At 43.3% G+C, this 25,414-nt stretch overlaps 2 protein-coding genes across 3 annotated transcripts in view; one reads left to right on the top strand and one right to left on the bottom strand.

Annotated features, from left to right (window-relative positions):
- The window catches only part of RSRC1 (arginine and serine rich coiled-coil 1), a 449,666-nt gene extending 436,198 nt beyond the window's left edge, over positions 1-13,468 (bottom strand). The window contains exons 1-3 of the mRNA XM_047752433.1: positions 13,323-13,468; positions 12,441-12,940; positions 9,340-9,519 (exon numbers count right to left, since the gene is read on the bottom strand). Coding sequence (XP_047608389.1) covers positions 9,340-9,519; positions 12,441-12,940; positions 13,323-13,468 — 826 coding nt within the window. The remainder of the gene's footprint in view (positions 1-9,339; positions 9,520-12,440; positions 12,941-13,322) is intronic.
- Positions 13,469-13,662: 194 nt separating this feature from the next.
- On the top strand, positions 13,663-23,760 carry SHOX2 (short stature homeobox 2). 2 transcript variants are annotated; one of them, XM_047785494.1, is made up of 5 exons: positions 13,663-14,119; positions 16,990-17,198; positions 19,586-19,643; positions 19,961-20,049; positions 21,619-23,760. In XM_047785494.1, exons 1-5 carry the CDS (start codon positions 13,768-13,770, stop codon positions 21,874-21,876), a joined length of 966 nt encoding a protein of 321 aa, XP_047641450.1. In that variant the 5' UTR covers positions 13,663-13,767; the 3' UTR covers positions 21,877-23,760. The 2 variants fall into 2 exon arrangements, with proteins under 2 accessions (XP_047641450.1, XP_047641439.1); XM_047785483.1 differs by having other exon boundaries at positions 21,583-23,760.
- The last annotated feature ends 1,654 nt before the right edge of the window (positions 23,761-25,414 follow it).

The raw sequence follows: 25,414 nt of genomic DNA, 5'->3' as shown, positions 1-25,414 counted from the left end.
AATGCCCACCTACATATTTATATCTGTATATCCATTATATATCATATATAACTACATATCTCTTTGTATGCTGTTGTGTGCATTTTCATTAAGGAATTTGTACATAATTGAGTAATAATGATCATCTAAGTTTTCTTATTTCCTGTCTTTTCCTTCCTTTTTGTTTTCACTTTTAAATAGTTAAGAATTTTCTTTACCCATAAATAATCATATAAATTGAGTTTTTATTAAGTTTTTATTAATCTGGTTTAAAAAATATAAAAATGAAAGTAAAGGATAAAAATAGTATAATTGCACAAGGATAAAGAGACCAGAAGAGAAAACAACAAGAACAGTAGACAAGATATGTCAATAAATCTTTAGCAACTGAGGAGCAGATGGAAGATTTAGAGGTAAGAAAGATAAATACCCAAATGCAGAGAATTCCAACAGGAGAAAAGCCAATTCACATAGCAAAAATCAGAAAGGATCAGAAATTGAGACACCAACTACCACAGCATGCACAATAAGCCACAGAACTAAAAAAACAAGGAAACTAGTTGAAAGTCTATAAAAGAAATCATCTCCCAGGTCCCTCCCACCATCCAACCCAAATAGGTAACTACTATTCCCCAATCCCAGCAGGAGGGGTATTTTGGTTTTGGTTTGGTTTTGGTTTGGTTTGGTTTTGGAAAAATGATGAAACACTGAAGTGTCAGTCTAGGGGCATAGTAAAAGAGGGCAGAGGGATGCTCAACCAAAAGTTAAAGAGATTAAGTGAAAGTCTACAATCTAATAGTAAACACTGTAGCCCTCTGTATATTTGGATCCAAGAATTCAGACAGAGGAGTCTTTTCTGCAAAAACTAAACAGTACCTGGAAGAAGATATATTAGTCCTTAAGGTCTCCCCTTACAAAAAGTCCAGGCCCTCACCCAATCACCCTATAACCAAGCCCATCAGTTAACAAGCACAAAACTTAAACACAGTAAACTTTTTCTACAAACTTTTTTCTGTTAACTTTTTAGTAATTATACAACAAAAGACAACCAATGACATGATGAAAGCCTTCATCATAAGAAACAGAAATAAAACAGGGGAAAAAAAAGCAACTCATAGTAAACCACGAACATGCAAGAAAACAAAAAAATCAGTTAATATCCCTAGAAACACATGAAGAGATGATCCAGAAAACAGGAAGAGGACAAACATCCACAGAACAGGAAAGAAAGCTGGAAATTTAAACAAATGATAATTTGTAAGAAATACAACAGGGTTAGAATATACTATCAAAAGACTCGTGGAAAATAGAACAAAACAGATAAAAAAAATTAGGAGGCATAAGAGAAGATCAATCCAGGAAATCCAATATCCAATTGATAAGCAGTCCAGAAAAAAAAAATCAGAGCATAGAAAAGAAATAAAGAAAAATATCAAAAGAATAATTTGAAAAATTTTCCAGAATTGAAAGACATGAGTTGACCTAAATCCCTGGGACAATGAATTTAAAAAAGACATATACTGGACACACCTCATAAAACTTCAGAAACCTGGAATATAATTAAGACCCTAGAAACTTTCAAAGATTAAAAAAAAAATGTGAAATCACAATAAAAGGCATAGGGGAGTTCCCGTCATGGCTCAGTGGTTAACGAATCCGACTAGGAACCACGAGGTTGTGGGTCTAATCTCTGGCCTCGCTCAGTGGGTTAAGGATCCAGTGTTGCCGTGAGCTGTGGTATAGGTCACAGATGCTGCTCGGATCTGCCTATGCTCTGGCGTAGGCCAGCTGCTCCAGCCCCAATTAGACCCTTAACCAGGGAACCTCCATATGCCGCAGGAGCAGCCCCAGAAAAGGCAAAAAGACCAAAAAAAAAAAAAAAAAAAGGCATAGGGCTTCTCACCAGCAACACAGCAAACAATGGAGACTTGCCTTCAAAATTCTAAGTGAAGATTATTTTCAACCCAGAATCTATATCTAGCCCAATCACAGATCTAATATGAGATCAGAATAAGGACATTTTCAAAAAAAAAAAAAAAAGAAGAAGAAGAAAGACTCTTTCAGCTATTCAGATACACAAAGGCTCAAAATTATACCTCACACTTACTCTTTTTTCGGAAGGTAATGAAGGATGTGCTCCACCAAAAAGAGTGAACAAAGACTACCCAGATTCAAAAAACAAGGGATCTAACACTTGAGGTAGGTTAAAAAGTCCCACGAAATAGCAGGCCTAGGTATAAGGGATACCTAAAATGAACAAGAGACAAAAATCCTTGCCTCATGGAGCCTACATTCTAGTTTAACAGTAGTTCTCAAAATGGGTTCTTTAGACCCCTGGGCAGTCTCTAAGATTTCAAGGAATCTAAGAAGTCAAAACCATTTTCATTATAATATTAAAAATTATTTATATTTGTTACTGTGTTGACTTTTATACTGATGATATAATAAGAGCAACTGTAGGCAAAACTGCTGGTGCTTTAACAGGAATGGGACCAAACTGTACTAGCAGTCATTGAATTTTTCAATGCAACACACAGTTTAAAAAAAAAAAAAAGGCAACTTCATTTAGGAAACAGCTTTATTTAGGAATGTCCTTGATAAAGAAACAGAAATCATATAACCATTATGGAAAACAGTATGAAGGTACCTTAGAAAAATATATATAGAACTACCATATGACCTAGCAATCCCACTCTTGGGCATATACCCAGGCAAAACTTTCCTTGAAAAAGACACTGGTACCCATAAGTTCACTGCAGCACTATTCACAATAGCCAAGACATGGAAACAACCTAAATGTCCATTGACAGATAAATGGATTAAGAAGATGTGGTATATATACACAATGGAACACTACTGAGTCATAAAAAAGAACAACATAAATGCCACTTGCAGCAACATAGATGGAAGTAGACACTCATACTAAGTGAAGTAGTCAGAAAGAGAAAGACAAATACCATATGATATTACTTATATCAATCTAATATACAGCACAAATGAACCTTTCCACAGGGAAAAAAATATCATGGACATGGAGAACAGACTTGGGGTTGCCAAGGAAGAGGGGGAGGGAATGGGATGGACTGGGAATTTGGGGTTAATAGATGCAAACTATTGCCTTTGGAATGAATAAGCAATGGGATCCTGCTGTATAGCACTGAGAACTATATCTAGTCACTTATGATGGAGCATGATAATGTGAGAAAAAAGAATGAATATATGTATGTGTGACTGGGTCACCTTGCTGTACAGTAGAAAACAGAACACTGTAAACCAGCTATAATTTAAAAAAAATAAAATTCATTAACAAAAAGAAACAGAAATCACTAATCTTATTAAATGTCAACCTTTGAGCATAAATCTTTATATTTTATGTGATGAAATATAAAACTCCCCTAACTGTTGCTGCATACTGACGAAAGATGGTTAGATGGTTATCTTGAGAAAAGCACTTGTGCAAGTGAATTACAAGTTGAACTAGCTGCTTTTATCATGAAACACCATTTTTATTTTAAAGAAGGATGATTATTCAGACTTGAGTACTTGACAGACATTTCATCAAATATGGATGGAGTCTTTCACTTCAAAGGAAGTGTCAATTTGTTGCCAATGATAAAATTTGAGCTCTGAAGCAAAAAGGAGAATGCTGGATAACTTGTATCCATCACCATGAAACTTACAGCTTCTCAGCACTTGGAGATTTCTCTGAAGAGATTCAGCGGTGATATCAACAAATGTGAATTTTTACAATATTATATAATGAATGGTGTCAACATCTGGAAGATATGCAAGATCCAGTGAAGCAGTATGTTCCAGTAGGCCAGCGCATGATATCAGAATCATGTATGAGTAAAAAATGCATTCACAGTGCGAGACAGACCAATAGATTTTACCATACAGAGCATGAAAAGGTCATTGATATCATTTCAAATACCACATTGCAACCAACCTTTAAGAAAATAATACTTGTCAAGTTTTGGTGTAGTATTAAAGAAGTAATAATATGAAAAGGCTATTAAAATACTACTTTTTCCAACACCAGATGTGGACATAGATGTATGCATCTAGATCATCTTCATATAATTCATTCAAAACAACTCATCACAAAGAATGAATGCAAAAGTATATATAAGAATCCAACTATCTTCTATTAAGCCAAAATTAGAGATTTGCAAAAATGGAAAATAATGCCACTCTTCTCACCAAGTTTGTTATATAAAATATAGCTATTTTTTATATCAAATGTATTATTTATATTACCATGTAATGGATTTATTATTATTTTCACATGAATTAATAAATATTTTGAAATTTTCTGTTTTAATTACTAGTAAGGCACTACTTCTAGATATAGCCCATGCAGATAAAATTTCATTGGGTCCTCAATAACTTTTAAGAATGTAAAAGGACCAGAGTTCCCACTGTGGTGCAGTGGAAACAAATTCCACTAGTATCAGTGAGGATGCAGGTTCAATCCCTGGTTTCGCTCAGTGAGTCGGAGATCTGGCATTGCTGTGAGCTGTGGTTTAGGCCAACCCCTAGCCTGGGAACTTACATGTGCTGCAGATGTACCCCTAAAAAGCAAAAAAAAAAAAAGAAAGAAAAGAAAAGAAAGAAAGAAAGAAATGTAAAAGGACCAAAAAACAAAAATAAAAAGGAATTCCTGTGTGGCTCAATGGGTAAAGGATCTGGCATTGTCACTGCTGCAACTCAGGTTGCTGCTATGATGTGGGTTCGATCCCTGGCTAAGGAACTTCAGCATGCCAAGGACAGGCCAAAAAAAAACAATGTAAATGGATCCTAAAACTAAGAAGTGTTGCTGCTGTGATGCGGGTTCGATCCCTGGCTAGGGAACTTTAGCATGCCAAGGATGGGCCAAAAAAAAAAAAAAGAATGTAAAAGGATCCTAAAATTAAAAAGTGTGAGACTCACTACTCAAAAGTACCTACACTCATTTCCATTCTTCATTTTTGCCCAGCTTATTAATGAAGAAAAGGACACATCTAATAATGTATCTTGTTGGTGACCAAAAAAGAGAATGAGAGGTGAGTATAAATTTTCTGTTTTAATTTCAAGTAACATAATTCATCCGTGTTAGAAGAATGATTACATTTAACTCAAAAGTTAATGGAAGATATAAAATTCTTCTTCAGAGCAGTCAGGTGAAAAAAGGTTTAAAAGTCACTATCACAGGAGTTCCCGTCATTAATTCAGTGGTTAATGAATCTGACTAGGAACCACGAGGATGCAGGTTTGATCCCTGGCCTTGCTCAGTGAGTTAAGGATCCAGCGTTGCCATGAGTTGTGGTGTAGGTTGAAGACACGGCTCGGATCTGGCATTGCTATGGCTGTGGCTCTGGCATAGGCCGAGGTTACAGCTCCAATTAGATCCCTAGCCTGGGAATCTCCATATGCCGCAGTAGCAGCCCAAGAAATGGCAAAAAGACAAAAAAAAAAAAAAAAGACACAAAAGTCACCATCACAAAACTACAAATACTCAAATATTTTTTCAAGTAACACATTTACATTTCAAAAAAAAAAAAAATCACACTTGGAGTTCCCGTCGTGGCTCAGTGATTAACGAATCTGACCAGGAACCAAGAGGTTACGGGTTCCACCCCTGGCCTTGCGCAGTGGGTTAACGATCTGGCGTTGCCGTGAGCTGTGGTGTAGGTCAGAGATGCAGCTCAGATCCCGCGTTGCTGCGGCTCTGGCATAGACTGGCAGCTGTAGCTCTGATTAGACCCCTACCCTGGGAATCTTCATATGCCGTGGGAGCGGCCCAAGAAAGGGCAAAAAGACACACACACAAAAAAAATTAATCTCAAAATAGAAAGCAAAAAGCCACCATATTTCCTTATTATAGTTAATTTCAAATATTTATTCAGAAAAAGCGAACACTAAGAACAAATCAGAGGTATATCAAAAATTGTCTTCTCGGGAGTTCCCGTCGTGGCGCAGTGGTTAACGAATCCGACTAGGAACCATGAGGTTTCGGGTTCGATCCCTGGCCTCGCTCAGTGGGTTAACAATCTGGCGTTGCCGTGAGCTGTGGTGTAGGTCACAGACGAAGCTCGGATCCCACGTTGCTATGGCTCTGGTATAGGCCAGCAGCTACAGCTCCAATTCGACCCCTAGCCTGGGAACCTCCATATACCGCAGAAGCAGCCCTAGAAAAAGGCAAAAAGACAACAACAACAACAAAAAAAGTCTTCTCTATCAATGATAGTACTGAATTCCTACTCATTACCCTCAATATATACTTCCTCTGGATTTCCATAATGTCACTAGCATATAATTGAATGTTTTTAGTCTTTCAAGTCATGGCAGTCAATTTATATTACACATTCCTAGTAAGGAAGAACTGTTTATATTTAACTCCATTGGTAAAGTGCCATGCATGCAAGGATCTGATGATAGCTCTTTCTGATAAGGGCAATGATGAATTGAGCACAGATTTTTAGGAGTTCCAGAACCTAACAAATTTTCAATCTACCTATAAGCAGAAAAGGCAACACAGGGAAAGAACTCCTACAGCTCTCAGTTTTCTCTTCTCACTCTAGTCTTGTGGTCACAAACCATATCCAACTATTCTACAGAATTGAAGCCATGACAGATAATGACTACAGTAGGACCACAATTTATAAAAACATCTTATTATAAAGTTTAAGTTACTGACTGAGGATGTGGAGCCAAAATGTGTTCATTCAAAAGAGCTCAGGAGTTCCCATTGTGGCTCAGTGGGTTTAGAACTTAACACAGTCTCCTCCGTGAGAATGTGGGTTTGCGGCCTGGCCTCACTCAGTGGGCTAAGGATCCATGTTGCCACAAGCTGCAGTACAGATCACAGGTGAGGCTCAGATGCAGTGTTGCTGTGGCTGTGGCACCCAGGAACTTCCATACACCACAGGTACAACTATAAAAAGATAAAAAAGGGAAAAAAAAAGACAGCAAGCAAGCTTAAAGGCATTCTCAAGTAGTTCCTTTGTCTAGTTATCAATAAAAGTACAAGAAGCAGCTATCTTTTTCAGAAAGCAGGCAGTTAAAGAGACCAAAAACTCCTAAAGGACATGACAGTTTATAATTATTTCCCCAATACTCATTCATTACTATATCAAACTATAATCTTTTTGATCTTGCACCCCTGGCCAAAAAGGCATGGGGGTGGGGAGAAACAGTCATTTCCGTGGGAAATTCACCTCAAAGAGGCAGAAAAAAGATGGGGTTAACACCATTTAGCATAGGAAGAAATCCACAAACAAGTATAGAACCACCCAAAGGCAATAAAAGAACTAAGGTAAAATTCTAGCTTAACACACATGATAAAGCAAAACACAAAAGAGATTCAGACTTGTCCACTCTTCTCAGCACAACTAAAAAGTCACAGACTAGCATCTTTTTAAAAAAGCATTATCGGCGTTCTCATCATGGCTCAGCAGAAAAGAATCTGACCATAAGGACAAAGGTTCAATCTTTGGCCTTACCCAGTGGGTTAAGGATCAGGTGTTGCCATGAGCTGTGGTGCAGGTTGAAGATGAAGCTCAGATCTGGTGTTGCTGTGGCTATGGTATATAGGCCAGTGGCTACAGCTCCAATTTGACCCCCAGCCTGGGAACTCCATGTGCCGCAGATCGGAACCTAAAAGAGACCAAAAAAAAAAAAAAAAATTATCAGCCACAGGAATTTCCTCCTAATGGTTTGCAAATGAAAGCAGAAAATTTATCTATACATCTACTATAGCAATATTATTACAGAGGTTTTTCAAGTCATAACACAACTCTTTGCTGAGACTAGTTAAGATGGTAAGGCCAATTAATAGGTGTCAGCTGCCTATATCTTTTTTGGTTTCAAACACTTTAGCCCTCTTTTTGAAAAACATACAGGAATAAAGTGTTACCACTTAGCAGAAAATCTCTGCCTGCAAAGAAAGTGAATATTTATAGACGCTAAGGCTAAAGGGGCTCTCAAAGGATACCCAGTTTCCTCACAAGGCTGCACCTGTCACATCTACTCCAATCCTTAAACTTGAGAACTGCATCTCTTCCTCACTTAGAGCTTGTACGGCTAAGTTCAAAAAAGACAACTTGAATACTTCTCTGTGACAACACATTTTAATTTATTTAATCATCTAGTATTAGTTGAAACACAAATAGGTTACCGCTAATTCTGAAAACGAAAAAAAAAAAGAACCTAGCTTCCACTGTGCATTTAAAGATATATAAATCTGGAGTTCCCGTCGTGGCGCAGTGGTTAACGAATCCGACTAGGAACCATGAGGTTGCGGGTTCGGTCCCTGCCCTTGCTCAGTGGGTTAGCGATCCGGCGTTGCCGTGAGCTGTGGTGTAGGTTGCAGACGCGGCTCGGATCCCGCGTTGCTGTGGCTCTGGCGTAGGCCGGTGGCTACAGCTCCGATTCAACCCCTAGCCTGGGAACCTCCATATGCCGTGGGAGCGGCCCAAGAAATAGCAACAACAACAATAACAACAACAAAAAAGACAAAAAAAAAAGATATATAAATCTGAGAAATTATTGTTAAGGCTGACCTAAAATCAAGAACAGGCAACGAGTATAACAGTGCATTATAACCTCTCGCCAAAGTAAACAGTTTAAGGGTAGACATATGCTGTTGGTCTATGACCACAAGGCCACAAGTCCTTTAGTCAAGGAGTGTCCTGAAGTCAAAGAATGTTTAAGGTGAATACATTTATTTGTTAAGGAAAGAATGTCTATTTCACTCTGCAGTATCTCACCTCTCAGCAAATGAGGGTGAGCCGGAAGGGCAGGGGGCTGCGAGCGGGGTGGGGGTTGTTGGAAGAAGAGGCCAATCTAAAGTGGAGAGAGCGGAGTCTGTAAGGGCAGAGTGTACCAGAGTGTACAGAGTGTAGGGTCGCAGCCTCCCTCTAGCTCCACCCTACCTAGAGGTAGTGATGAAGCACCGGTCGCACGTCAGGAGACGAACGCAGAAACCCAAAAGCTGCTGCCAAGGAGCAGGGACTAGGGATGCGGATTGAGGTAGGGGTAGGAAAGGTGTTAAGGAGGGAAGAGTGAGAAGAGCTAGCTTACTCTTCCTCACCACCTCTAGAGTCAGGGCCTAGCCAGAGGCCTGCGACCGAGCAACACCCTATAGTCGCTACCACCCTAAGGCCCCAACTTGGACCTCTAGGGTCAGAACCCGCCAGGTGCTGAGCGCATGCGCACCGCGCCGCCAGGCCGCAACTGCCCCGCTCACCCCACCCAACCAGCCGCCGCCGCCTCCCGGACACAGACAGTATCGGGCCCGCACAGCCTCTCGCCGGAGCAGGGCCTCGGAACCTCTCAGCCGCGGGCGCCGCCTCCCAGGCCCCAGACTCGGGCAATCACCTGGATCTCGGCCTTCGGGTTTACACCTCCTGTAGACTTGCAAGGGCCTCAGACCTGGAAACGTTTCTTCAAATCTGGGCGCCGCCGGCGTCCTCCGAACTTGCTTCAGTTTAAGCTCACCGCCTTCCTGGTTCCAGCGCCAGACAGCGTCAACCGAGCTTTCGAGTGCATCGATGGAGGCTGCCAGGCGTTAGGAGTGCCGAAGGAGTAGATTGTCACGCCGCCAATTTTTTTGTCTGGTGTTGCTTCCGCGTGCTTAATTATTTGATTTTCTAGTAACCAAAAAGCAATAAAGATGGAGACTGAAGATCGTTATTGCCATAGTAATCGTCATTATCGTCACAGATTATCAGTAAACAATCTGCATCATAGGAAGACACCCACACTTAGCAAAATCGGTTATCTACTGGGAGAGGAGGAAACTGGCCCCAAAATAATAAATCATGGGAGCGTGTCTGTATAGCATCAGAGTCCTGTGTGATTAAATTGTAATGATTTATTTGCAAAAATGCATTAAAAGTCGGTGTTTCTTCTGCCCTGAAGGTGAAGACACGGGTTGGGTGCAAATTTGTTTCTCACATTAAAGTAACTAGTTGGTAGAGGAATGGGAGAAGACGGCCCAAGGCAGGGAGAGGAGGTTTCTTCTGAAAGAGAAATTAAATATAGAGGGGTTTTGTTGTTATTTTAACCAAAAGAAATTAGAGCAATTCAGCATTTTCTGCAATGTATACTTTCTTTGTCCTTTCATGAACATCATTTTTCCCTTATTTATTGTCAGTAAGCAATGATAAGGAGGTAAATTTTTGGCCTTGGTTTTGATGGACAGTGAGAACCAACTCGTTTCACAACAGCTATATACCCAAGTTTTCCACAGACATTTGAAATGGTGAAAAACACCTCAACAAATATCTTTCTCATAAATGACTGTACCTATCAACCCTTTTTGAGGGACCATTTTAAAACTTAACAGCAACACTGCATGTTTATTTTAAATAGTTCAAGACCTGGGGAGAGGAAGACTTTGAGGTCCTAAATCTTACTGGAACCTGTATATCTGTCTGCAAGGTGTCAACTGAACTTTATTCTCAATGGGTTGTTGTTATTGGGTTTGGGGTTTGGGGTTTGGGGTTTTTTTTTGTTTTTTGTTGTTGTTGTTGTTGTTTTGGTTTTTGAATTTTTTTCAACCAAAACTGCATTTTGAAGACTCCTGTCTTCCCAGAAAGTATATACTATTTAAAGAAATGACATAGTTAGAACTTGGTGAACACTTATTAGTGTATAATTCCAAAACCTGGGTTTGGTGGCATTTTTTAAATTCCCTTAGGCCAATAGGAATCCGTGGTTAGATACTGCAGCTCTCTCATAGCTGCATCTCATATGAACACCACTGTTTGTAAAAATACTAAGAACAACAAGCCAGAAAAATCTATGGGGAAATCTATTTGGTGTGACTTACACAATTGTATCCAAGCCTTCCTTGCTTACCTTTAAAGTGTTCATCTTTCCCCCAAGCTCAGAAGATGGAATTTGAGTTCAAACTTAAAAAGTCATGTACTTGAAAGGGCAAAAAAGTAGAAAAAGTAGCTGGTGAGTCTCCTGATTCCTTATCAGACTTTAATAGTGGCTGTTCTAGAGCTGTTTGTAAATACATATTTAACACCTCAGTTTGAAAGCTTTTTGAGCACCACATCCATTTTGCTGACCCCACTGTCATTCTGCTAAAAATAAATAAATAAATAAATAAAAACTTAAAAACGAATTTTATTAAAGGATTAAAGTTTATGGTTATCACCCTATGATAATAAGATAAAGTGGTCACAAGTAGTTAACCCAAGACTGTTAAAATCATGTTTCTAAATTCATATAATTTTTCAAAGTATTTGAGGCTCTTGTAATGTAATAAAATAAAAGTAAGCACTCATATAATTTAGTACCTAAAAGCTATTGCTACTGAAATCTTAAAGATCTTAATTATTTCTCCTGAAAGTAACAATAATTGAAATGTTTTAAGAGGAAAAAAGAAAACTTCAGGATCCAAGAGATTAAAAGGCAAAGTAACAATTCTAAAAGGCATGATTTCCATCTTAAGTTCACCAACTGTGAATACTTTAATCAGAGAAGTAGTGTAGTAGTGCATTATTACATATAGCTTCTATTTACATATATTCTATAAACACTAATATATTAAGATAACTATTTTCTCTTTTTACAGATGTTTCAGGTTGCTTTGACAGAACTTCTCAAATTGTTTGTTAACTTTGTGTTAATACCCTAAAACAATGTTAACTTTGTGTTAATACCCTAAAACAATGGGTGGAAGATATACGAATCAAAGTTCTATAACTGCTTTTACTTTTACTGAGTATAAGCTCCCAGAAAATTAACACGTTACCTTTGACATCAAATAGACTGTATTAATACTCAGACAACTCAAAAATATCCCTAAAGCCATACTTGAAGAGGCATATTTGTTTACACACTCAGGCAAATATAACTTTCCATATATAAATAGTCTCATGTGAGTGTATACATATATACACACACACACTTCTCCCAGCAAGCTTTTTCTTGCACAAAACGGACAAATGTCTCCGGAATACAGATGTGTCCTTCCATACAGATGTGTCCTTCCATACAAGAAACTCTTTCGAAAAAAATAATTCAGGAATATAATTTTAAACCGTAGCTTTAAGAGAGAGAGAGAAGGAAAACAAAAAGCAAAAAACAAAACAACCTTTCTCCTGGGGCCGGACAGCGTCATTTTCTGTTTGTTTGTTTTTGTTTTTCATAATCCACAATAAATAAAATTAGATGGGGCACAAATTTAATATCGATTTTTTTTCAAACACTGAGAGATAATCACTTGCTTTTCAAAATTAGGAAATCGATTAGAATGTTTCCCAGGATGCTAAAGAAGAGTTCTTCAATTCATTGTGGGCGGGGTCCGTGTGCAGAGAGTAAGGGAGAGAGGTGAGGGTCCTGAGACCTCAAAAAAGAAACGAAGTCAAACTGTCCTTGACTAAGCGCTAAGGAAACACTTTAAAGTGGAAACTGTCAGCGAACAGCTGCTTGGGAAATGTGTTAAATCGACCGGCAGCTACGACTGGGGTTAATCCATAGGGGAGTTTTCTTGGTCTCCAGCACGCGAATAGTGGGGTGAATCACAAACTCCCTGGAACTTAGTGAAGACCCAGGCTCAGCTCTGGCTGTGGGCGGAGAAGCACCTAAAAGGAGCTGCGTAGGCCTGAGAAGCTGTAAGGGACACTGACTCTGCGGCGTTGTGAAGCCAGAATACCAGGCTACAAGGATTCGAGTCCGGGTAGAAGGGAGCAGAGATATAGAATTAGAACACAGGGTCAAGATACGGAACTGGGGTACGGGGCGCCTGATGCAAGACAGGGATGCCAGGCAGCGATGCGGGGCCGAGGAGTTGTGCTGCACCCTGACGCGAGGCGAGGACGTAGGCTCCGCAGCCAAGTCAGGATACCGGTCTGACTCCGGGAGCCGCGCACTTGTCAGTTCCCTCTTGGCCACGCCCCGGCGGAGTAAGTCCAGCTCCCCAGTGTTTAAGTAAGTCGTGGCACCAACGCAAAATCCAAGCCTAATTAAATTAATTAGGGATTCTTGTCAATCCTGGATTAATAGCCAAGAGCGCAGGCGGCTGAGGTATCTGAAAACCCGGACGGCCTGGGACCTGACTCCTCTTCCCACCCCCTCCGGTCCCCTTTCGCTGTCCTCCCTCTGCAGCCCTAGACAGCCTGGACTCCAGCCTTAATCAATCTGTCTCTCACTCTCTCTCTCTCTCTCTCTCTCTCTCCCCCTCTCTCTCTCTCCCTCTCTCTCTCTCTCTCTCTCACACACACACACACACACACACACACACACACCCATCTCCCAACCCCCATTCCCCCCACCCCCAGGTACTGGCGCGGGTGCTACCCGGGAAGGGGCTCCCTCGGAGTTGCGAAGGGGAGGTAATTTACTCAGAACAAGGGGCCGCCTTTGCGAAGTATAAATAGTGAGACTTCAAGCGCTGCGTTGCTATCAGATCTGAACTCTCCTCAGGAAGAATTGTCAAAGATCTTAACATTGAACAAGCGCGCTCCGGCAGGGAAGCATCAGTTCCCATTTCCCTCCGGCGGCCCCCGCCCCTTCCCTCTTCCTCTTCCTCCTCCTCCTCCACCTCCTCCTCCTCTTCCTCCTCCTTCTCCTTGTCCTTCTCTTCTTACTTCTTTTCCTCCTTCTACTTCTCCTCTTTCTTCTTTCTTCTTTTTCTTCTTCTTCCTCCTCCTCCCTCTCCTCCCCCACCCCCTGCCCCATTGATGTGTGGTTATTGGGGGGGCTGGAGCAGTAAAAAAAGAAGAAGGAAAAAAAGAGCGGGGCTCGGCTGGGAGAGGTTGAGCGTGGGGCTGACGGGCTTCTGCGGCGATGGAAGAACTTACGGCGTTCGTCTCGAAGTCTTTTGACCAGAAAGTGAAGGAGAAGAAGGAGGCGATCACGTACCGGGAGGTACTGGAGAGCGGGCCGCTGCGCGGGGCCAAGGAGCCGACCGGCTACGCTGAGCCGGGCCGCGACGACCGCAGCAGCCCGGCAGTCCGGGCGGCCGGCGGAGGTGGCGGCGGCGGAGGAGGCGGAGGCGGAGGAGGCGGAGGAGGCGGAGGAGGTGCAGGAGGAGGAGGAGCAGGCGGAGGAGCTGGAGGAGGGCGCTCTCCCGTCCGGGAGCTGGACATGGGCGCCGCCGAGAGAAGCAGGGAGCCGGGCAGCCCGCGGCTCACTGAGGGTAACGGCCAGACCCCCGGCCACAGTTTCCCTTCCCGCCTTCCGGACTCCTCTTAGGCGGGAGAGGACCCCCAAGGCCCAGCGGGGAAGGGGGCGGGACGTGGAGAGGGCCCTTGGATCTTAGCTTCGGAAGCCAGAGTAATGATGGAGGGGTGGGAGTCCGCTGGTGTGCACTGTCGTGGGTGGGGTCCAAGTGTGTGTGTAGAGGGGGGGCGTGTGGGGTTTGCGCGCACACTTCTCAGATGCTCCCGCTACTCCCATTCCACCGAAATGCATTTTCACCAACTGGAGGATGGGCCCGCAACCCAGACGGCCCGCGGGCGGATGGGGAAGTTCTCAGGGCCGGACTGCGGGAGAGGGTGCTGGCAGCAGCTGGGCCAGGCGGCAGGATTACGTTTAGCATCCAGCACTGAGTTTGCCGGAGCCCCTTTCTTAGGCCCGAGAAAAAAGAAAAAGAGGAAGGGGAGAGATGGACAGAGACAGAGAGACTGATGTAGATTTCATCCTGGAGTCACCCCGGATTTTGGGCTTCTGCTAAGAACCGCTCTAACTCTGAGAAGACCCTGGATCCCTGAATCTTGGGGCCCAAAACTTCCCATTTTCTTTGAGCTGTGAAGGTAGAATGAGGCCAAAGCAGGCTATGATTCAGGCCGTGCGCTGCTTATTTCAGAAGATAGGTTAGGTTCCTTTTTGTTTGTTTTGTTTTGTTTTTCCGATATTTACTGCTTTGCAACATCCAGTATTCGGGTTTAGTGGTGGGATAATCTTTTGGTGCCAGCAAAGTATTAGGAATAGGCTTTTTCTAAATGGTGGAACGTCCTGTGCCAATTCAAAGGAGTTCAACAATAAAATTAATTTGGCACTTGGTGCCTGCAGTAACTGGTGTGCTGCCATATTTTTCCAATTAAGAAAATATGTGACATGCGTAGAATCACATATTTAAGCAAGCAATTAAGTTGTTTATAACACAGTCTGTTCTTGTTTAGACCAATAAGGGAAAATTTGGGGGTGAAATAGATTATATTAAGTCTATTAATCAATTGGAAATCTTTCTCTTTGAAGCCGCAAAAGTTTGAGAGGCTTCCACTGTGGATGGCACGAAATAAACAAGCCTTCTCACCCCCTTTGGCAGAATCTGAAGGGTGTGTTTTCATATTTAAATTTCATTACAGTATCAGTGGAAATATTTTCCCATTAACTTGGCTTGAGTTTTTACTATAATATTATCCACTTCCTTCTTGGAGGAAGGACAAATGTCCACAAAATGAGCTCTGAGAAGTAGAAATTCGGGCAATACTTAAAATCGCGGTAGCTGGAATGCCAAGCTGGACCGAGTTCTAGAGGTTCTTCCCCCAGATGGGGCACCAGGTACTCCTAATTTGGAAAGTGATGGCATAACTCTCAGGTAGTCCCGAGCAGCCTCTACAGCCTGAGTCCCCAGCTTCAGGCCCAAGTACAATAGCACATGGAGCTGTATGGAGATGGGTCTGAACTCTGGGCTGAGGAAGTCCTGGGATTGTTGATTTCCGAGCTCAGGGTAAATATTCATTTCTCTGCAGGCCGGCTCTTCTGGAAATGATTTTAAACACCCATGTTGATTGGGATTCTGAGCTGGGAAGAACTGCAAACAGCCCCGATTATCCAAACTCAGCTCTGGCACCTTAAAAACCCAAGTCTCCGACTCAGGCGCTGAGGATGAAGGCAGCTTATGTTGATACCGGCTCCCTGATCACTTCCCCTTGGCCTAAAGGGCCATGTCTTTCTGGTGTCTTTGTATGCTCGCACTCGGGAAGCTCCTGTTTTTAAAGGGAGGTGAAAGAAAGACAGGAAAGTGGCAACGGGTGTGTGCAAACCTAGAGCAGAAAAAAATGCATATTTTATTAAACATCGGAGCTGCTGGATGCATGAAAAGGCTTTGAGCAACCAATAGAAACCGAGAATCGTGAATGTTCCGCTTGAACCTGTTGATCTCTGTGGGTTTAAGCATTTAGGGTCCAGCCTGCCTTTCCAGTGGGGAGGGAGAAGGAGCGAACAGAGGCAGCGGTCTGTTTCGCAGTTCACCCGAAGCTGGTTTTTCTCCTCCTGCGTTCTGGCCAGGCGTGGGGGATGAGCCCTCCAGGCCGCCAACATGGCGTGGGCGCCTCTGCTTGGGCGACCAGGATTTGGCAGGGGGGATAGGGAGTGTATGACTGTCCGTGGGTCGTATGCTGGCTTTGGCCAGAGCCCTGGGTCAGCACAGAACGCCCAGGGATGTGGCTTCCAGCATCACGCAACACCGGGGTCACGTCCTCCCGCTGTGCCCCTTCAGCCCAATTGTTCCCAAATTAGACCAGCAAGTTTGCGGGAGACACTAGAGCGCTGCCGGCCGCCAGAGCTGGCCTGAAAACGGCCTGGGAATGGCCAGTGAGAGAGACCAGTAAATGGCCTCGCCTCATGCTTCTGTTCAGATTGCGTTCTGTGAACCTCTGGGTGCGGCGCTTTTGATTTCTGTGGGTACGTGGGAGAGAGTGGATGCAGGAAAGGATGTAGAATTGATTTGGTCTTCGCGGGGGAGGGCAGGGTACTGTGGGATGCACAGTGAGGCAGTGAGTGAGATGGGGCCACAGTTGCAGAAGGGAAGCCTGGGTGAAAGCCCACCTTGCCCGCGAGCGGCCACCCAGAGTTGGTCTTTTCGCGTCTACAGGATCCTCTTCCTCGCAGCCAGCGGGGTGAGGAGCAGGACAGGAACTCCAGGAGGGGGCATGATCCTCCATCCTTCTGGAGACAAATCTGGTAATGGGATTTGCTGTGTTTTTTTCATGTGTGTGTGTGTGCGCGCGCGCACTCGCGTGTGAACGTACGTGTGTGGCCCTGTTCGTGGTGACCCTCCAGTGTCCCCGGAGCTGAAGGATCGCAAAGAGGATGCGAAAGGGATGGAGGACGAAGGCCAGACCAAAATCAAGCAGAGGCGAAGTCGGACCAATTTCACCCTAGAACAACTCAACGAGCTGGAGAGGCTTTTTGACGAGACTCACTACCCGGATGCCTTTATGCGCGAAGAACTGAGCCAACGGCTGGGGCTGTCCGAGGCCCGAGTGCAGGTATCTGTGGAGCAGGTCGCAGAGAGCAAATGAGGGGCATGCCTAGGGTTGGAGAGTCCCCTGGGGTACAGACAGATTGTATGGATGCAATTCAAGTGACTAGAGTGAGGTGAGAAGAGGTTTCTTTGCTAGAGGTGTTTTCCAGAGTAGATCTTAGTCTTAAAGCCCCCCCCCCATCCCAACATATGTTCCCAGCAGAAGAAAGCTATTCTGGGCTTGCTCCCAGAGTTTCTATAAACCACACCCCCCTAGCCTCACGATGCCTTTAATGTGGTTTAATCCTAATGGGCCTACTTTTATAAGCCTTAAAAAAAAATCCCACAGAAAACGTTTTATCTTCTGAAGGCCTTAAAAGTTACAACGAATATTTTGTTCGCTGGAGTTGGGTTTCCTTGAGGGTCTGCTCTGAGATCTAGGTTTGCCAAGCGGATATGCCAATTAGGTTTATAGATGTACAGACTATAAAGAAAATTAGCAACTGTTAAGTGCAGAAATTTACAGTCTGCCTTTAGCAATTGATCTCGAACTGTATGTGAGGTAGTGGAGAAATAAGTGCAATTTGGTCACTGTTTGTTCCTTCACTTAACCAGGGAAGTGAACCTAAACCTACAGAAACTTGATTTTAAAACAATCCACGTACCTTAGTACTGGCATTTCCAAAGTCTGAGTCCCAGCAAGTGCCACCTCAATGAAGTTAGTATTGAAGCAGATTTTCTTTACTGGTTATGGGAGTGAATGCAATGGCAAAAGTAGGCTTTGGGAGCATTTAAGGTAAAAAATTATTTACATACATGCATACATATCCTTTTAGTTTTTTGGAAAATGAATTTAAAAGTTTCAGAGTGTATTTCCACTAAAATAATAAAATAGTAGAAAATGATGGTCATTATTTGTTTGAACACATGGAGCAGTTTTAGGCCTGAACATCTGCAGCTGTTACAAAGTATCACTGTAACAGATACTCCCTAGGTCTCTGGGCACAGAGACCACCATCTGCAGAGAACTATGCAATTCTTATGGGGCTTCCCCACATCTTGTAATAGAATCAGGACAAAAACAGAGCAGTCACCTTAAGGAGGAAAAGTAATAATAGGCTGCCTTGGTCATCATAGCAGCAACAGCAGAGCCTTCCTTTTTTAAGCCTCTCCTACTTTGCTCTGTGTACTGAGATCTCTAGGGGCTCAGCAATCCCTTAAAGACATGGTGATAATTATTACAGTTGTGAGCATTAGTATCTCAGTTCCAACTCTTCTAGGCGAAAAACGAGGCAAGAAGCCTCAGGCCATGTGAGATACACAAAGGATGCCACCCTGGCATGAAATCTACCCTTCTATTACACCAAATGGCAGGGGAATTTTTGAAGATTTACACTGACTGTGACTCTTGCTCTCAAAAACAAGAATCTCTAAAGCAATATTTTACTTTAATGTTTTTAGCATTAATTTGTGAATCAGTTAATATGCTATATTATTAGAACATAATACTGTATTATTGGAGTATAAAGCAAGCTCTTTTGAATTTTTAAAAGTATGCCTTACTCTCTCTAAAAGTTGGCAAGTTTGTCTAAGTAGGTAATATCTGGGAGAAGATAGTATCCAGGAGTTATTTGATTTGTACCCTACTCCCATCTCACAGAATGTTCTTTTTTTTCTCATAATAAGTGAACTTTATTGCTTGTCTTTATTTTTTCATACTTTTACTTAAATTTTGATCTATTTTCTGGATGCCACTCCACTACCCTAACTGCAAGCAGCCGCTTTTTCTATAGAAGCAAATTAGATTATCATGATAATGGCACAATTATTCTGCTACCATGTTACACTCTGCTGCACAGAGGAACAGAGAAATTCTAAACTACTTTGTAGTGAGGCTTTTATGACACTAATTACCTCTTCCTCCACTCTTATCTCCCCCACCCTCAGGAAAGGAAAAAAAAAAAAAAAAAAGACCAGAGTCACTATATGCTTTGGTGTTTGGTTTTTCTTGAAGATGAAGCTAATTAATATTACACGCTATTAATGAGCACATTCTTCTCAGGTCTTATTGGGCAAACATCTAAACCCATTATCACTTTAGTATCAGGTATCAGGGTGAGTTTTAGTCCTTGGGGACTCTGTAATTGTGGACACATGAAAACAGGTCCCTAACAATTTTTCAAGAAACAATTTATCTTGCAAAAGTCAATGAAATCTTTTTTTTTTTTTTTGGTCATTCATTTACATTTTTAATTTAGGAGGTTGAGACTGTTCTATGTAATTCAAAGGTTGCTTGCTATATCTCCCAATCCTTACCTAAAACTCTATTCTTTTTTTCATAGTACTCTTGTAAATTAAAAAAAAAAAAATGAGTCATAACATCTAGGTTTTATTTTTCCCTCCAATTTGTAGGTTTGGTTTCAAAATCGAAGAGCTAAATGTAGAAAACAAGAAAATCAACTTCATAAAGGTATGTGTCTCAGACAAAGAACATTTGATACTTTATGTAAAAAGAATATTAGGGAATATTTTTAGTATGAAGACAGAAAAAAATCTTCTCAAAGATAACTATGGTCCTTATTTTTAAAATCTGCTCTGAAGGCAGTTAATGAGGATCCTAAAGTTTGGGAGTAAATTACCTTGATCTTAATTATGACAGCAGTTTAGGAAGATAGCAATCCAATTCCAAAATAAATAATTCTATCTCAGTACCATTTGGAACCTTGGAAAACAATGCTGAAAATGTTAACCTCACTTTATTGTGTTTTGTTCATCTGTTTTTTACAGGCGTCCTCATAGGGGCTGCCAGCCAATTTGAAGCTTGTAGAGTAGCACCCTACGTCAATGTAGGTGCTTTAAGGATGCCATTTCAGCAGGCAAGTACAGCCCGACTTACAACTTGCTAGTAACTGCAAAAATACCTGGATGTTTGCTTTAATTTGTTGAATATCCCCTCTCTGTGAGCCCCAGTATTTCTGTCCGTACAGTTAGAAAAACAATTTTCAGATTATATAGTGTACCTACTCCCCTTTAAAAACCTATACAGTGTCAGGGGCTTACATAGCTAGTCCTTTCTGTCCTCATGGGAAACTCACAGAGGCCTGAGGGCAGCAACTGGCCCTTTAAAAATGCACTTAAGATAGCACTTGGGAGAGGAAGGAAAAGCCTTTTGATTAAGATTTTGTCAGATTCAATACACAAGTTAGTCCTAAGGTGTTTCTAAGGCAAATCTCTAAGTATTTTTCTAGATATTTTCTACCTCTTAGTCACATTAAATGTCTCTGACAGAAGAAAAAAATATAAATAAAAATATTCCCAACTCAGACTTGATTTTTTTTTTTTTTAAAGCTGCAAAGCCTCATCTCTAGTAGAGAGGGAAGCATTGGTGTTCCCAGGGATGCTGCACCTCTTCAATCCCTTTCTTAACCATAAAGAAACCTTTAAGACTATATTTTAAAAGAACAGCCTGCAGTAATGACTTAATCCTGGGAAATCCCAGTGCTCTGAACTCCCCATTCTCCAAGCCTAAACGTAAAATCCTTTCTCAACCAGTACCTGACCTTCCCCATCTTCAGCAAGGGCCCATGCTCTGTGGGACTGTGAAATCATGAATTCACACTCCGTTGCCATTGTCCTGGTCTGGGGAAACACCTGGGTGTGCCCATGTATTGAGGGTTAGTGTTATTGAGATCTTAACTCTCTTGGCCACCACTGGATTCTGGTATACTGATGCTAGACTTTCGAAGCAAGAGAGAATGACTGGATAGTGAGGGGATTCTTAACAGGAGACTCTTACTACTCAGAAGGTAATCTGCAAGTCTGCAACATCTGCATCACCTGAGAGATGGTTAGACATGAAGAATCTCTATCCCTAACCTAGACCTTCTGAATCAGAATTTGCATTTTAACAAGATCCCGAGGTAATTTTAGTAGAAATAAAGGTTAGAAGTACTAACAGTTTTGATGAAAATGCAGTAACTTCTCTAAGTGACATTTACAAAGTTTTGTAGTTTGCTTATTGGTATTTCAGTGCTTCACTAGTTGGGTAAGTGGTGGATGACAGCATTGAGAGAGGATGGTAATGATCCTCAGCCTCTCTGTCTGTTCAATATATCATTGTTATTTTGAGGAAGGTAATGTATTTGCACTATGGCAATGTTGCTCTCTGATGGGCCCAGCTCCTGAGGGAATGACCACATTCCTGCAGATGGGAATCCCTGGGGCCCAAGGGGATAAGCTACACTTAGAGAGTTGCAGAGACTCAGGGGCATTGGAGCATCCCTGTGGCGCCCCAGATACAGTATCAGACTGAGGTCAGCCAAACGCCCCTTTCCCGCCCCCTGCCCCAGCCTTCCCCGAGCCAAGCTGGACGCCGTTAATGCTCTGTTTCTATTCTGTTGTCACCCTAGGATAGTCATTGCAACGTGACGCCCTTGTCCTTTCAGGTTCAGGCGCAGCTGCAGCTGGACAGCGCCGTGGCGCACGCGCACCACCACCTGCACCCGCACCTGGCCGCGCACGCGCCCTACATGATGTTCCCGGCACCGCCCTTCGGACTGCCGCTCGCCACGCTGGCCGCGGACTCAGCTTCTGCCGCCTCCGTTGTCGCTGCCGCCGCTGCCGCCAAGACCACCAGTAAGAACTCCAGCATCGCGGATCTCAGACTGAAAGCCAAAAAGCACGCGGCAGCCTTGGGTCTGTGACGCCAACGCTAGAGCCAATGTTGCGCCAGCATTGCGGCGCGCGCTGCCTGCACGTCCTCCGAGCCCCACTGCTTCTACATTACCCGCTCCGGACCTCTGGAGCCCAGCCTCTTTCTGCCCTGTTCATCCCTTGCCCCCTTCCGCATCCCAGACTCGGAGGGCGGGACGCAGGATCCCACGAAGCGTACCAGCTCCCTGGTTCCTGACTTACCCAAGGGCCTAGAATTCGGCTTTGTGGGGCGGGTTTGGGAAGTCTGGAGAGAGACTGGACAAGGGAGTACTGGGACGGAGGTGTGACTCATGGCAAAACTACAAGAAGAACTCGCGTAGAAATAAAAATCCTGTTAATAAAAAGTGAAGGGAAGAGTAGAAAAGACAAACCTGAGAGAAAAAGAGAAAGGGAACTTATTGCTATTCGGCAAAAGCTAAAATCGGAGAGCGAACCACGCAAGAAAAAAATTAAAAATTAAAGTATTTTGTACATTGAAAATATGGAAAAAATAACCTGGACTGATCTCGAGAAATTTGAGGGTGGGGGGTTTACCAACTTAAAGTGTATGTTTTTTTTTTTAATGGGCTAAGAAGGCAAGACAGAAGGAAGAAGTATACTTATTTAAAGAATTAAGATAAAAAAGTACGCAGCTGGGAAGTTCACAGGTTTTGAAACTGACCTTTTTTTCTGCGAAGTTCACTTTAATACAAGAAATTTGATAAGAGAGGCGGGCCTCCTTTTACGTTGAATCAGATGCTTTGAGTTAAAAACCACCGCGTATGGAAAAGCAAGAAGAGGGAAGACAGTATAAAAACGAGGAGAGGAAAAAAAATGATATTCATACAAAAATGATACCACAGACAATGATTTCTCTGAGAAATTATTATGGCAGAACTGTCCAGACTGCTGACAGTAAATCCTGGTTTGCATGTTACTTGTATTCCATTGATAGTGTCTACCCCCCTTCCCGCTTTACTCACATGCACTTAACTCCATTTTCATTTTCAGTATGAAAACAATACCCAAAGCGTCTGGAAATTGATATATATTTCTATCTGTATTTTTTGCCCTATCTTTGATCATGAGGGACAAAAGAAAAAAGTTTGAAGGGAAAAAAATTTACACTCTGTTTATCCCAAGAAAACAGAGGCAGGTAGAGAATGTGGGGAAAGGAAAAGGGAAACAAGATCAAATAAAATAATGAAGGTACAGCGCCTCACGTGGTGCCTGATGCATAGTAGGCGCTCAGTGTTAGTCCCCTCCCTCCCCCTTTCTTGTATTCCCTCTTGCTGATTTCCTGAAGTCCTATTTCAGGACCTTGCTTTATTTCCCCCTCTCTAACCCATCACACTCACTTTAAACAACACCCAGCTAGATACAGGCACTAGGTTTGTGTAAAATATGTTGATACACACGAACAAAGTTTATTTTGGCTATAATGTGTGAACTGATGGTTGAAACATTTGCATTTTATTCACAAAGGTGTATATTCAAGTAATTTTTTTGTCTCAATTCTTGCAGCTATTTAAACTGGGGTACCCCGGACTAAGCAATCTGTATCCAGATTCTCTAAAAATCTTCCTTAGTGTTTTGTTTTGTTTTGTTTTTTAATCCCTTCTAATTTACAAGAGAGGAAAAGCTCTTTTAACTGAACTTTGGTATGCGGTTGAGCTTTGTAACTATTTGTTCTCCATGAAAACAAATTATTTATATTTGCCATATTTTTTCTAGTGTATTAAGTTATTTTAAACAAAAGATGCTGTTATTTCATGACGTGTTGTCGGTACAAAATGTTTCGGTCTCATCTCTGTTAAACATTTTAAATAAGTGCCAAGTTATTAATTGAAGACACTTTGCGATCAATTGAATGAAAATAGTATTGTTTCATTTGATGGGGTTCGCGTCATCTTTGTTCCTGTTACTATTAAACTATCCCGGATAATCTTTCCTTCTTTCTTTTTGATGAATCTCTCTCTTTCTCTCTGTCTCTTTCTCTCTGTCTCTCTCTCTCTGTCTCTCTCCCTCCCTCCCTCCCTTCCTCTCCCTCTCCCTTATCAACTTTGAAAAGCCTTTGCCTCGGCTCTTAAATGCACAATCAAGGGGCGGTGAGAATGGTGCCTCTGCGGCTCTCGGTAGCCCTGAGCAACCCCCCCCCCCGTCCCCGCCCCATTTTATCCACCCAGCACAGAAACCGAATTGATTTTACACCAAATCAATAAAGGAACGTTATGTAAAATAACATAGAATAGAATAACCTCCTTCCCCGAGGCGGGGACTCTCGTTCTTCGTTTTCCTGCACTTTCACCCTTAAAGTTCATTTGGGGAATATTTGGGAGAGGAAGGAAGGCATAATCGTGCAGTGCGAAATCCTCCTGGGTTAATGGTAGCAAAACAAACACTTGGTCACAGGTCGCCAACCCTCCCTGCAGTTTGGGAACAGGGTAAGAGCGAGAAGTGGGGCGGTGGCCCCAGGGAAGGCGGGTCGCACACCTCCCACTTCAGTTTAGTGCTTTGGCCCAAACAGCTTCTTCGTTGGTTTAATTTAGGAAAAGGTAGAAGCTAAAACGTTGTGTAGCAAAAAACGGATCTTAGCGGTCCTCAGGATACGGAAGAGCCCCTCCCGCCCTCCTCCTCCTGTCCCCTCTCTCGCGGAAAAAAATCGTACCTAGTAAAAAAATCGTACCCGAAAGCGCTGCCTGTTTGAGGGTGGGCAGAAACGTGAAGACCTGAGACAAGACCTTCCTATCCCTTTTGGGCACCTGGGATGGGGGACAACCTCCGCCAGCATTGAGGGTGTCCCAAGTGTCCCCTGGGGCCCCTGGAACGCAGAGGAGACCCTCCCAGCGACAAAGCCCTGTGTCCTCGGACGGACCGTGCTCCCCCCGCCCTCTCCCGGATTGAGCTAGCTCTCAAAACTGTTCCTACCCGTAGACGTGGGTGATATGTTGTTTATATTTATCTTTTAGCCTTCAAAGACCCTGAACAGGACTTGGGCGGTATTCATCGCTCTGGCCTTGCGGGTCTTCCACTTGACTAGCATCCCTAGTTTTCATAATAAACATCTGCTTCGGGGCGAGGTACACTCTGAAGCCGCCGCGCCTCCCGCCTCGGCCGGGTGGCCTCCGGCGACCTCCCGTTGGCGCAGGGGTCCTAGGTCCAAACGGGCAGCCACCAAGCCCCAACCCTAATGCAGCCCCCAACGCAGGCTCGGACGTTTCCCCGCGCACCCCGAGGGAGGTCGGAGGTCACGGGAGAACTTGGGGCCAGGGGTTGGTGGTTCCGTCCGCAGCCCAGACCTGGGCGCTGCCGGTGCCCGCAGCTGAGCTCCGTGCAGCCTGAGGTCAGAAGAGGTGGTGCGTTCGGGCCCAGGCGGCCCAGGCGGCCCAGGCGCCAGGCCCCAGGGAGGGGGCGCTACAACGCGGCCTAAGTGGACTGGAAGGTTGCCGGAGCCCCGCGGGGATCGGGCCCAGGCTGGAGCGCGGATGGCGGAGGTGCCCGAGGTCACAGCCCGGCCCGGCGAGAGAGGCCGAAGTTTCTCGGCCCCGT

Source organism: Phacochoerus africanus, chromosome 1, assembly GCF_016906955.1.
Source record: "Phacochoerus africanus isolate WHEZ1 chromosome 1, ROS_Pafr_v1, whole genome shotgun sequence".
In the NCBI taxonomy this organism is placed as follows: domain Eukaryota; kingdom Metazoa; phylum Chordata; class Mammalia; order Artiodactyla; family Suidae; genus Phacochoerus; species Phacochoerus africanus.
The sequence above is the reverse complement of the archived record's forward strand: the minus strand, read 5'-3'. Positions and strand labels throughout refer to the sequence as shown.